At 20.2% G+C, this 15615-nt stretch overlaps 1 protein-coding gene across 1 annotated transcript; it reads right to left on the bottom strand.

Moving 5' to 3' along the window:
- Nucleotides 1–14367: 14367 nt before the first annotated feature.
- On the bottom strand, nt 14368–15304 carry LOC105366825 (uncharacterized). The gene is made up of 4 exons (XM_011505396.1): nt 15221–15304; nt 14814–15059; nt 14533–14568; nt 14368–14461 (listed from the first exon to the last, which is right to left on the bottom strand). The coding sequence occupies exons 1-4, from the start codon at nt 15302–15304 to the stop codon at nt 14438–14440; spliced, it is 390 nt and encodes a 129-aa protein (XP_011503698.1). The 3' UTR covers nt 14368–14437.
- Nucleotides 15305–15615: the final 311 nt, after the last annotated feature.

The following is a 15615-nucleotide window of genomic DNA, read 5'->3' as shown; positions in this document are numbered from 1 at the left end:
GTATATTGCAAATTTATGATTATACGAAATTTTGCGACATTAATTGATATAATTATATTATTTGCTTTAATAATTTGTAAATAATTATAAATCTTACTATAATTATAAAATTACAGGGTCTAATCTCATTATTATTAAAATTTTCAAACATATCAGATATAACAACTTGAAAGAATATTAAATAGATCAAATTAAAAAGAAGAGACGAAAATAAGTAATTCTTTTTCACCTCCATCATAACATAAAGTACTTTAATAAAAAAAGTAAAAACAAAAATTTGAACAATGAAATAGTTTTGTAGAAAAGAGCATGGTTAATTAAATTAATAAATACATAGTTATAGGACTATGTAGTGCATTTATATTACATAAATGGAAAACAGTTTACATGGAAATTTTAAGTTCCTTTAGTATTTGAACATATAATTGTTTTCTGTTTCATAAACAAGAATTTATATTTCCACATTTGTAGCGCTATAACAAATGAAAACTATAACAAAGAAACAGTCTCTAGACAAAACATATATTACGTAAAAACTATTTCAAATAGAAATATTTAAACATTATAGTAAAAGATGAATTAGAAGTAACAAAAAAATATTTACATTAAATTTTGTAAAAAAATAATTCTACTTATAAAAACTATATAAAAATATATAAAAAATAAATCTACGATATAATCTTATTCAATATATTTAAAAATACATTTAAAAATCACCATCAGTCCTCAATGAGCTCTTCAGATTCTAGAAATCCTATATGCCAGGCTAGATTTTCTTTTTCTTTTTATCAAGATAATTTGCATTATTCTATTTATCTTAAATATATTAATATGAAATTAAAGTTCTTCTACATTACAAATTTTATACAATTGTTATCTAATTGCATTAATTGAATTTAATTCAATTAAATTCAAAATTTTTAATAATTCCTTAACTTGACAGTCAGTTTAATACTGCGTTGCCAGTGACATAATAAATTGAAAAATTAAAATTATATAAAAACTATTAAGTTATATATATAATATTAGATATTGTTATTGTTCAAATTAATTCTAACGATTAAACCTGCTTGAATGAGTGTTTGGACTGTATAATAAAAATGTAGATAATTAAGAGAATGTATGAATTAGAAAGAAAAATAAAGAAAACAGCTACTATATATTTATTGAGTATTGCATAAATTTATATATTTTATTTATGAAGTTTTGAAGACTTTAGAATTATTATCACTCATGTATTGAAATTGCATCTTGGACGTTATATTTTAGTAACAGTTGATTAAAAATTTTTTGGTAATGTAAAAACAACCATGACATGCGTAATAATTATTTTACGGTATCTTATTTTTAAAATTTTATTAGAGATCATTAAAATTAAAATGTGTATATTTTAAATAGAGGTAATTATTAATCTGCGTCCATAATACTTGCTTGGACTTCGTTCTACGATTACTTTGGTAAAGTTTGTCTGTGATTTACCCCCACTTCTCGTTTTTATATATTTCCCATTATTGGCCGTTATCGTAACTTTATATTATATTTCTACCCTTGTTAATACCATAGTAATCTATTTTATGAAAAACGCTTCTATTCTTTATAAAAATAATTCCGAAAACAATGGTTATTGTATATTGGTGTGAACCAATAATCAATTCTATATCAATATTGAATTGATTTATCATTCACATTCAACAATTCAGTATATATATATTAAAATTAATATATCCTACATAGTGTTAAAATATTTGAATTATTAATCAAATAAAATAAACTTTACATATAATGTAAATTATTTGATTATGTATAAACAGTTCCAAAAAAATTATCTAATAGTTATTTTAAATTTATAAAATATTTAAAATAAAATATATTAAGAAATTATACATTTCATTGTTATTTTATATTTAACATATGATTTTAATGATTAAAATATTTAAAAGGCATTGTCGTATTTTATATAAATGTTTTAAATTTATTAATTTTTATAAACGTATAATCAAAAAATTGATTAATGATATTACAAATTTAGTTTATTTAAAATAAAAATAAATATCTATTTTTGTAAAAATATTACTGTAACGTATTACTAATTTATTTTTTTATTTTTTTTAAATCATTAAACTTTTTGGTTTATGTAAATTATGATTTTATAATTACTATTAAATTTATAAATTTTGTAATTATTACTTTCTACATTATATATCGTCATTAAAATTTATTATTTATTAAAAATAAATATTGTTTAATTGTCATAATATACAATTCTTCAATTTAACCACTTATTATTTGTAGATATTGTTATAATTATATTATTTGTTTCAAAGACGAATATAATAGATTAATATAATCAGATATATTTATTAATTGTTATAAAATATATAAAAAACTTTCTTTTCATTAATAATTTAAATTTGATAGTAAACAAAATATATTAATAAACACTATTTTACTAGTACTTTATGTATAATATATTTAAAGATTTATTATAAAATTTTATTAAAAAGTAATTTTGTTTTATTGATATATAACGGTCATATTATTTAATTATAAAATAAAAACCAACATATAACCTTATAAAAATATTATTTTAAAGCTTATGTTTATTTTAAAAATTGTAACTAAAATACTAATTATATTGTAATAAAATGTACTAATTATATCGCATTTGGATTAATACTTAACAAAATTGAATAAACAAATATTATTCATATTATAAATATGTATATTAGCACAGTAAATATACATTATAATATAAACATTATAATATATATATAATATATAAGGTAACATATATTACAATTACCTTAAATTAGAAGATAGTATATCTACATTTATTTATAAATAGAATATTATAAACATTACAATAATACTTATATTATTTCAATATTGTACACCCATGTTTAAAAAGTTTTCTATAATTAATTTTTATTAAATTAAATTTTTAATAAATTAAAATTTTGACTTCTAATAAAAAATGTTATTGAACATATATTTCGATTGATTTATTATTAAATAAATTATAATTAAATAAAGTAATGAATATAGAGTATATATATTAATAAAATAATAATATTAGTATGAATACATCTATGAAATATAAGATAAAAATATTGTATTAATACAAAATTGAAATCATAGTATCTAATAATAGGGTTTCGAATTAGTTAAGAATATAACTGTTATTATATATTCTTATTCTCAATTACTTTTATAAGTATCTTAAATATGTATTTTTCTAACTCCACAGTATTTTGCTCTATGCTATTTTTGATAAATTAATATTAAAATAATCTTCTAATGTAATAAACGAAGGTGTATGTTTAATATAGTCCATATATGTATATATTAATTAATATTAAAAAAAAAGTTACAGTTTATTGTTATTAAAAGGTGATATACAATATTTGTCAGCATAAATAAAAAATATTTTTTGGTAGGGTTGAAATTTAATAAATAACAAAAAAAGAATATTTTTCATAATTAAATTTAAAAATTCCACTAATTTTTAAAAAGATAGTTTAATAAATCTATTTAACTAAATGTAACTAAAAAATAGTACTTTTTACTATATGATTATAGGTTATACAATAAATTTATAAATTAATATTAACAAATAATAAATATAAATACAAAGTGTTATTAATAGCTCTAAAAAATATGAATTTAACTAAAATTGTAATATTAAATAATTTCATCAAATTCTTTTTATATTAGTGATTAAAATTTAACAGTTTTTTATTTTATTATAAAAATGTTAATATATTATTCGTCTGAAAAAAAGTTTTATACATGCAATCATTGGATTTTATTGGCTACGTAAGATCTGCATATAATATTATACATTCATTCATTGCGCATGCGTGAGTACGAAGTAGTGGATCGTAGTAGTTATAAGGTAAGAGGCGGATACAGAGGCGGAGCTTATTCATTTGACTGTTCATTGGAATCATCCTTCTACCCAGTATGATCCTCCTCTTTGCAAAAGGCACAACCCCTCCATTTGACTGGTACAACTCTATGCCCCCCAGGGTAGTTTGTTAATGCGCCAAGGATCAGGACGGACTGCTTTGCGTGTATTTGTTTTCAATATATTTGTGTTTGCATACTTTTCTATATAGCCGATACTGAACTAACAATATCAGTATAAGTCGAACTACGACTCGAACAAGATATTCTATCTAAACATTATATTCTTTAATTATCTTCTATACAAATAAACATGAATAGCTAAAATAACGATTTTATTGAAGTTAATAAAAATAACTTAGTTGATTTTAGTGATATAAAAAATAATATATTTTTTTAAGAGTGAAATAAAATAATATCAACAATTTATTGTTAAAAACATCACATATGAATATGTATGTAACAACAAAATATCAACAATTAAGGTAAATTCATTTCACTGCAAATATAAATTTATAACTTCTAAAATTCTAAAAGAATCAATGTCAATAAATGTATATTTTATTTCTTCACATTATTATATGATTAAACTATATGAAAATCAGCTTTTAATATGTTAAATTTTTCATAAATTCTTATCAATTCATTAATAATTTCGATTAATTAACATAATTAATAAATAAAGTAAAATACTTTAATAACATTACATATTAAAGAAAATGTCTTTCATGAATGTGTATTGAACAGTTGCATAGTGCACTAATGTTAAAAAAATTTAAATTAAACAGATAAAATATGTCGTTCAATTTTCTTCTAATGAATAATATATTTCTAAAGTATTAGAATATTTTGAAAATATTATATTATACAATATAAAAATTAGCTATATGAAATAAATAACGAAATTTTGCAAGAATTAGAAAATAATTGACCAATATTCAGCTTAAAATTTGTTTTCAAAATTGAAGTTTCAAATTTGATAAAAAAATAATCAATTTTTAATTTTATAAATACATAATATAAATGTTCAAATCTTTTACATATGATTTTTGGTATATTATTAATTTGTATTTGAAAAATATTAATTGTATTCTAAACATGCTATTTTAATATTTTTTGGCAAAAATAACATTTTATTTGAGATTGATCCAAATCAAAATTTATGGTCAAAAGTAAAACATAATTTATTTAAATAATAATATTTTACGTTATTACGTTAATTTACGGTACGCCAATTTACGTTACCAATTTTAAAGAATTTAAGGTAATAAAATTAACATTCAATATAAAACAAACATTATTTTACATATTAAGGCATTTAGGAAATAAAAATAATCGTTCCATTTATTTTATAAAATAAAATTGCACAATAAAAAAATGTTTATTTTGTCATTAGTAAAGATTCGATGATTCATAAAAAATTTAATCCAAAAGAAAATACGAAAATTTATTGATACGGTATTAGATGAAATAATCATAATAATTACATACCAGCAAAAATTTATCATCAGACAATGTGTATACATATATACCTCATTGGTATATGACATATTTTTTAATTAGAAGTAAAAAATAAATAAAACCAAAAGTTATTAACATATCAGATGTATACATGTATTTAATAACAAATTTATTGTGATAAGATATTTTTTTAAACAATTTTTATTAAATTTTATTTCATATTATACGTATTTCATATGTATCTCATATCAATGTTTGTTTTTATGTTAATGTTAACAATTTCAATAATTTTTAATTTTAATCTTTTTCAAATTATTATAGATTTGCCTTGAATTATGATTTACATTATCTTTATTCATTTTTTAATAGTATTATAAGTTAAATTATTTAATTTATTTAGTTAATAATAAATTAAAATGTTAAATATCTTTTTTTATTTTATTAAAAAATATTTGTTCGATAATTATTTAAATTTTTAATATTAACTTTCCAAACATCAATAATATTATAAATATTATTAAACTTGAATTTTAAAGATATTAATCACACAATAATAAAATATTGTATTTATAATTTTATGAAGATTTATGGAGAAATATTTTTATAGAATAGTGTCTATATTTCGTTAAAAATATTTATTTAATTTTTGAAAAAACTGAGAATGCATGAGTGAATATTGAAATCTACATAATTCATTATAAGAATGATTTTCTTAATAATATAAATTTTGTATTTTTACATATCGTTAATCAAATGATACATCAAGGAATCAAATATATATAAATAAATAATTATTCAAATTATTCATTTTACAAGATATTATGAAATTATTATACCTTTGTTATATTTTTACTCTGTTATTATTAGTCTTTTTTAATTTTACATTACAATAACTCATAAAAAAATACACATTTTTCATGTATGCAATATTTCATATATTTTATAATTCTATAAAATTATTAATATAGATAAAACAATGTGAAATGAATACATCCAAATATGAATACAAATATGTACTTTTATAATACTTGTACAAAAATTAAAAATTAGATTTAATATTAAATATTTCAAGTATATTATTGATTTTTTCTATAAAACCATAAATCCCTATTTTGATTAATATATTTTCATCGCTATTTATTATATTAAATAATATTATATTTACTGATTATAAATAATACATATTTTATATCAAGTTTTTTTTTAAGGAATGCTAAAAAATAAATTGAATTTTATAAGATAGTAAAAAATACCGTGTTGACAAATAATAAATTAATAGGCAAGTATATGTCTTTACTTAATACGGAACTAAATTGAAATCTTTCGTTTTGGCGACGGACACTGTTGTAACCGGAGTGCTCATACTTAATTCTATTGTTCGAATGCTTAGCATATCAACGTATATAGATATATTGAAATTATATATACATCATGTATTTTTATTATTAATATTTATTAATTAATTTATTTTATCGTTTCTAAATCAAAAAGTAATGCTTACAAAATATTTAAATATAATTAAATGTAATGTATATAATTGTTCTATAATATTAGTAAAATGAATATTTCAGTTTTACTTCTAATTCAAAATCTAACATTAAGAATGTAATGTCAGCCAGCCTAATATAAAATTGAAACAAAATTATTACTACGATATTTTATTACAATAACATAAAAAAAATAAAATGAAACCAAGTTCAAATATTAATTATTGTTAAAATCATGTATATTACTTCATTCATTAAAGCGCCAGAAAAAATTTTTTTTATGATAATTTATATATATATATATTCATGATATGATATACATGTTCGTAATAAAAAAGATCAATTCAATTAAAGATTTTATATTTTCTTTAACAATGTAATTTATAGAAATTTAATCATATATAAATATTTTAATTTATTAAAAATTAAAATGGCGGTAAATTTATATACCAACTTTTTAACTTAATTTTTTTTTTCTGCAAAATGGCAAGCATTTAAAGTTAGAATATTTTTATAATATGACAATGCACGTTAAAAATATTTTAATTTGAAATTTAATTAAAAAATTGTTTAAGGAAACAGACTGAAGTGCTACAGTTTGTAATATATTTATTTAACATTTTGAATAAATTGAATATAAAACAATTAATTTTATGTAAAAATAAAATATTATTTTATGTATGTGATAAATAAAACCATTAAACCATTAATAATGAATATAAAAGTTATACGAATTATAAAGTCATTATAAATGTAATTATATAAACATAAACAAGTATTTGGCATCTATTCTTCCATCATACTTTGTTAAATATTTTCTTTTTTTTTTTTGATTAGTAATTCAAAATAATTAAAGTGTTTAAATTACTGTTTCTTAATTACTTTAATTATTTTAAACTGTAAATTACTTTAATTTTTAAATTCTGTAATTTTTTTTACATAAATTATTTAAGATATCATATTCATTACGGATACAATATTAGTAAATCAATTTTTGAATTAATTATCTGTAAATCAGATTAACCTATATAAACTTTATATTATAAATTTTTATATATTATACTATATTTATAGATAATACTATATATACTACTGTGTTTATACAGCCATCAATCGATTCAATACACACTATTCTTTGCTCTTTTTGTATGTATTTCTTTAATATTTTCATTAAATTGATTTATAATTTCATTTTTAAAGTTATATACTTTTTCAATCTAACATATTTATAGTTCTAGTTATATATATATATATATATAATATATATTAATGTATTTTGCGATTTTTTAATGAATGTTCAACATGCTTATTAATATTCTTACTTTATTACCATATGTTCAATATTTTTTATTCCAATAAATATATGGATAATAAAATAATGTAATTAATGACATAATAATAATTATAAATAATAATTAATTATAATCTTATTTTATAAAACTTTTTTTATAAATTAAGATTCTGAGAATTTTTTAATTATAATTATAATTGATATAAAAATGTTTGAGTCATTATTTTAAATTTCAAAGTGGAATTTTATTTTTTCAATATTCGATGAAGTGATCTGTTGGTCTTAGCATAGAATTTAACTTTCCTAGAGAAAATTTATTCTTTATTCAAAAAAATTTTCGTATTAAATATATTATTCTTATTTTTTACGCAATAATGATCACTTATTAATTATTTTAACGTAATTTCTTCTTAATATTTTAGTCTCTCTACTACATTGATTTCCATATCGGTTTACTTTCGTTTATCATTTATATTGAACGAAATATTCACGTCGTATTTAGTTGAATAAAAGTCAATTTTTAACTTTTATTTATACTTTAATTTCTCGTTTTTTAATTAAAAATTGAAAATTAAAATTCTTTAATTAAATTTTTAATTAATAATATAATTTAATTTAATATAATAAAATATAAAATATTTGACTATACCTAAATTTTCTTCAAATACAAAGCTGCTGCAATTATGTAAATATAAACAATTAAAATGTCATACACTCCGAGCACTTTTTTGTAATGAAAAAATTAGAAAATTATTATTCTTATTTAAATTTTACTCTTCATCACTTCTATAAACATTCTGAAAATTTATGAATTATTGTATTTAAAATAAGTTATAATATAGTTTGACTTTTAATTGACGTATAATTTTTTGTACAAAAGTCAGGAAAAATATTCTAATAAACATAAAGAGTATGTATTAAGTTGATTTTGAACATCAATAATAAAGACACACTTTCTATATTTTTCTAAAATTCTATATTTGCAAGTACTGCTTCATTTTTAGATCACTAATTGGAAACACCTCTTAATGCTGGGTTTTTCTGTGAATACTATGATAGCTATTTATGATAGAATTTCTATAATAATATCAGAACTTACACTAAAGTGATAGGTGCATAACAAATATAGTACCTAAATAGAGTGTATTAATTTATAAAAATTCCGAATAAATAAATAAATAAACAACGACTTATCTTAGAAAATTTTTAAGTATGTTTAATTTTATGATGAAAGTAAAATTATATTTGTTTTAAAGTATAGGCAATAATAAAAAAAAATTATTTTTTATACAAAATGTCATTAACCAAATTTTTTAAAAGCTGACAGGTATTATTCGAAAATAGATAATATTATGTTCCAATCTTTGTAGATTTCTGATATACTTAGAAGAAAATAATTTAGAATACTATAATAATATTAAAAAACATATATTATTTAAAATAATATCACGCGAAATCAATTATGAATTATGCGGAATCAAATTATATAATTCTACGGTTTGAAAAAAAATATTATTAAAAATGCATATATATACGTTGTTATTGTTACGTTGCAAAATATAAGAATAAATTAATTAATAATATAAAATTTTTTTTTATTTTGATTAAAATATTATTAATGTTCATAAATTATATTTATCATGTATACAATTTATAATTGACTGAATCAACTAGAACAAATAAGTTCTAAATTATAATGAACAATAATTAATTAAAAAAAAAGAAAAATAATGAATATAATACATATAAATATAATTTTCTGAAATAGTTAATAATAAATTAATTAAATAATTAAATATATATACCAAATTTGAAAAACGGAATTAATAAACTGAAGTTACTTAATTAATGAGAGTATCTAATGAGATTAGTATCATGGATTCGTGTCAACCACAGTATTCAAAAGTATCTTTTCAATGAAGTATAAATAAATGAAAATAGTATATGTACACATCAATAATTCTATGAATTTAATATAAAAAGTAATAAAAAATTAGAATAATATTAATTAAAAAAAATAATATATGAGATGGCCATTTATTAAAATTATATTATTTAAAGTACGTAAACAAAATATTTTTATTTAATGTGGTTAATAAATTATTTTTACAATGAGCAAGAATGTCAAATATGAAAATTTAAAGATTCAACTTCAAGAAAATATTCAGAGTTTGATTATTTTATAACGCTTATGTTTAAGTTTGAGACAGGAAAATAAACGAGAAAGAAATATTAGCATAATCACCTGTTTTTGAATTTTTACTTTTCATTGCATTGCCATAATCTTTTTGTTAATGTGTATTCTTCCATAAAATTTAAATAATATTATATTTTTTAGCGTTTAGTTTTATTTTATTTGAACATAGTTTATATTTTTAGAAAAAACATTTAACTTTAACTATTCATATATTTAAAAAAATAATACAAACAACTACCATTTATTAGTAGAAATACATACAATCAATACAAATACACACAAACGCAGCATTAATAATATTTTATACAAACTATGTATATAAAACAAAACTCCTTTTTAATTTTTAGTATTGTTAATACTACCTATATAAACATATTTAATATAAATGATTCCATCATTTTGAAATACTTTAATGATTAAAATTTTTAATATTTTTTAAAATAATTCTACTTTTAATTTATTTATTTAGAATTTTAACATTTAAATTTTACGTAAAACTGCTTCTCTGTTGCACTTTATTCTGATTTTCTTTGTTTACATTTATTTATTACAATTCTATTCAATTTTTATTATACTTACTTTATATCTCGCATTTAAATACGTATCAAGAACAATGTCACCGTTGATTTAATGAATTAACATAGATTAATATTGTAATGCGCGCATGCATTCTCGTGACAAGGAAAAGCATCCATGTTGAAATATAATAATTTCAAAAGAAGATCATAGAGTATAAGACAAAAGAACAACAAAAAGTGACAATCTGAATAATTTTCTGTAATTCAATATTCAGAAAAAGTTCAAAGTACGTAAATCAAATGATCAACGAATATTAGGAAACCATATGAGATGATAACTAAGAAAATAAGACAAAAAATATAGTCGACGTTATAACAATTTTACCTGTTTGATATGGACACATACGCATACAAAATTACCTTCGTTTACACGCACATACGCAGTCTATATACCTTTAGCGATTGGATACTAATTTCAACATATTATTCTTTATATTAAATATTTAATATTTATTAAGTTTTAAACTTCATTTAACCTAAATTTTTATTATTGATTTTTATTTTTTTTTTAAATATTTTTCAAATTTGCAGTTTGCATATCCGAATATCTTTTATATAAATATGTCTGTCTTATGAATTTCTTGATTCTTTATTAACTTATACATTGCAAAAAAAGAATTTTGAAGCTTGTATCTTTATATATAATATATTAAAATAATATCTAAATTACTTTTATTAAGTATGTATAAATTTAACGTATTTGGACATTTATTTATATAATATGGTTATATCGTTTATGTAGGTCGAATCATTAAACTTTTTTAAATACTAGAATAATATTTAATAAATAAATCAATTAAAGTTATTGTTTGTCATTATTATATATTTAAATTGTTATATGTTCAAAATATTTTTATTTTGACAATTTAATTATGTTTACTTTAATGAGAGAGATTATACGTCTATATACAATTACATGAGATTTATCAATTATAAACTTTGCTGTATTTTTTGTTATCGTTTTCCTAGTACAGATTTTCCATACAATCATTTTGTAACATTCAACATGAGTATTACTTTCATCATGAATCGACTTTGGCTGAAGTTTATTTAATTATATTTTATTATTTCATATTATATATTAATATACAATTTGATATGTTTCATTAGGTAATTTATTTTCGATATAAATCACTTTGAATTTAAAATAAATATAAAATGAATATATACATAATATTTTTAATTTTTAACAGATTAAAATAATAAAAATATATATTATCCCTTCTTACACTAATAGTCTCGTCAAATGTATATTTTTTCTAAATATTATATTATATTATATACATATTTATATCATAATAAAATACTTAAAAAGAAATCAAAACTAAAAATGATCTTACAATTTAACATTTATTCAATAATAAATTAATAATGATTATTAAACTTTTTTTATCAATATATTTTACATTTATCATTGATAATTTGCAATTAATGAATAATATTTTTATAAATACCCAAAATTGGAAATAAATTAATTTATCAATTAATGTATTTATTGTGATAGTATTTAAAAGTTTGTATTTTAGTATCATTCCAAAACATAGTTAAACTTGAAATCCTCATATGTAAAGTAATATAATTTAAGTTTGTTGATACAAATTATTATTGGTATTGCAAAATGCGAGAAACGGTAAAAAAATTATATCAATTATTATTATAAAATTATACAAATTACTTTGCAAATTACTTGGAAGATTAGTACAATTAGAGAAGAGATATAGATACATCAACAAACTTTAATTTTTTAAATAATTAAGTTTTAATTTTATAATTGATATAGTTTATTTTTTATTAAAAAATATAATGTATCACAAAATTAAACAATTAAATCAAAATAGCTTCGAAGTTTAATTCTGTGTTTCTAAATATTCTAAAAATGAATACCTTTATACCTATAATTCATATTTTCAAAATTTATTATGGTAGTTACTATTATTAAAGTAATTTTATTTCTTTTACAGCGTGAGTTAAAAAAATAAGATATTTTTAAAGAATATATAAATTTTTTTTTAAAGACCAAAAATATTTGAATAAATTTTATTTTAAATAATTTCATAATTATATAGCATAATTAAGATTATATAGAAATTCATAAAAGGTAAATTAAATTATATATCATATTTATTTAATAACTTATTTCTTTTAGTTTATTGGGCTCTGTTCTCTCTCTTTTTATTAATCGGAATATTATTAAGTTATTAAATATGCTGCTGTAAAATAACATTTATCTTACAATTATTCTTGCGTTTAATCTATTATATAAAAGTGGTAGGGCCAGTTGTACTGATAATAAAAATAAAAAATTTAATTGTTATGCACACCAGTATTGCAAACATATTAATTTGAATTAGTTTTATCAATCTACGCCACATTATTCTATTCATCAAAATTATAATTTAATTTGTTATTTTTTTCTATTATATGTCATATACAGCAATAATAAATTTGTTTTGTTATAGTAGTAAAATATATAATATTGAAGCACCACCCAAATATATTATTGAAAACATTACATTTTAGATATTAATGATACCTGTAGGAGTATAAGAATTAATTAGTTAAAAGTATTCAATATTTTTATCTAGTATAACCGGAATGTAATAAAAAAAGAAGAAAATTAAGAAAAATACTTACTGGTCTTCCTTTATCATAATTCTAGGAAGTCAATTTCAATACTCTCTTTCCTACTAATTAAAGAAGGTTGAAAATTAAAAATTATCTATTAATCATTAATCTATTAATTTATTAAATATCTCTTAATCTAAAACATCTATTAATGCATTCATTATGATTTCGTTAAAAAATTGTTCTTTTAATCAAAATTATATGGTATGCAATGGAATATAAAAAACAAATTTTATATTATGTTGAATAGTAACAATTTTACAGAATTAAACATTGAAAAAAAATGTGTTATTGTATGATGAAAACTCTTATGATTGCATTATCTATTAAATATAAACTATCTACTATATAGGTTAAAATGTAGTGAGTATTAAATAATAAAGTATTATTATGAAGCAATATTTAATAAAAAATATATACAATATAAATTACATATATAAAGAATTAGCGAGAACACGTTGGAAAATACAGAAGTATTAAAAAATAGAAATATATAATGAGATCAATACAAAAAATTAAATATAAAAAATTAAAAAAGTCTTTAAATTTCTTCTAGATAAATAGATTTAATCGAAAAAATTGAATAGACGATATTCAAGTATTTTAATATATTCTTACTTCCTATATTCCTATTAACTATATTTGAGTATGTTTTACACATTAAAGTAAAATACGAATCATAATAACTAAAATTAGTTTATCTTCTTAATCTTTTTGCAGCTACATGGTCTGCAGAAATTCATGAAATTAATGTCATGACTTTCTGCGAAAGATTAGCAGGATCATCCAGCAGAGAGACTCCTATTTACCAAATTTGTTACAGTCGGATCATCATTATTTCAATTGTCAATGTTTCATTGGTATTACAATCCATCCTAGCAGCAGTCTTAGTTCAGACAGGGTGAGTTAATAAAATCTAAAATATTAGATAAGCAATTATAAAATAATGAAAATACAAATATTAATAAATTGCTGTGGCAAACGTACACTCATTAATGCAGCGTGATGGTTCGAATATGAGCGCAGAATGGCGCGAAGTTTGATTTGTCGACACTCGCGCTGTTTGTGTGAGCACGTCCGTAATTGAGGTTATGGTTGTAATGTAGTGCAACACATGTAACTGTTATTACTTGAAAATATGCTCGGATCATAGCAAGCGTACCTTAGTCCTAATATTGGCGTACTGCAATAAATTCAGATATAAGTAACAGTTTGAAGGGCTTTTACCTCATTAAGGGTACTGCTACGTGTTGCGTCTGCTATGAGCGTTGAATGGCACGCTGTGGATTCATAAATGTCAGACTTTGAACTAAGGTGAGGGTAAGGCCGGCAAGTTTCGCGTCAGTTGATGCGACCTTGACGACGAGTTTGGACTTATTCCGCACTGTCTCTCTGGTGAGAGCCTCTTCGTCTTTGGTTACTTGCCGATGACGTAAATTCTGAATCTTAAGTTTTAATTGATTATTGTTGTGGTGATAATACTTACGAGGACTAATAGTAAACTTTCCTTCGGACTCCGATAAGGGGACATATGTCTTCTGTCCTTAACGACTTGTAATGACCGTTTTCTTGAACTATGTCAATAGACTTCTACTTTTTATTTGAATAAGTACTGTATCAAGAGTGTTTGAATATTGAAAAATGTGCCACTTAAATACATTTGCAGGTCACGAACTTCACTTGAACCACTTCCCTTATTTTTCGTCCAATCAGAGACTCCTCGCTTATAGAGCGAGGGCAAGGCCTCTCGTGGCTTCATAGTTAATTAAGGGCGTAGTCATCTCTTGGTGTTCACTGCAAGAAGAACTCTTGTTGCCGCAGATGCACCTGGCGACAGCATGACAACTTGTTAACAGCGGGGGGGGGGTCGCTGGTACATACCGCTTGAAGTAGTTACCGAGCGGAGCGAATTCGTACAGATGCCTAATGAGTTGGGTTTTCTCATGTTTATTGTCTTATTTTTTGTTTTATGACACTATTGATAGATGGTTGTGAACAAGAAAGTTTTGATATTTAAAAAACAAATTACGATGTTGTTTTGCCAGCTGTTATATTACATTGAAAAAAGGT

The sequence above is a fragment of the Ceratosolen solmsi genome, unplaced genomic scaffold (assembly GCF_000503995.2).
Source record: "Ceratosolen solmsi marchali unplaced genomic scaffold, CerSol_1.0 scaffold75, whole genome shotgun sequence".
Classification (NCBI taxonomy): Eukaryota; Metazoa; Arthropoda; class Insecta; order Hymenoptera; family Agaonidae; genus Ceratosolen; species Ceratosolen solmsi.
The sequence above is the reverse complement of the archived record's forward strand: the minus strand, read 5'-3'. Positions and strand labels throughout refer to the sequence as shown.

Excerpts from the sequence above, each read along its gene's own strand:
- LOC105366825 (XM_011505396.1), bottom strand. The coding sequence starts at position 15,304 with ATGAAGCCACGAGAGGCCTTGCCCTCGCTCTATAAGCGAGGAGTCTCT. Across the intron at positions 15,060-15,220 it reads AGGGAAGTGGTTCAAGTGAA|TCCGAAGGAAAGTTTACTAT; the intron begins GTTCGTGACCTG and ends CCCTTATCGGAG. Across the intron at positions 14,462-14,532 it reads ATCACGCTGCATTAATGAGT|ATTTTATTAACTCACCCTGT; the intron begins GTACGTTTGCCA and ends CTAATATTTTAG.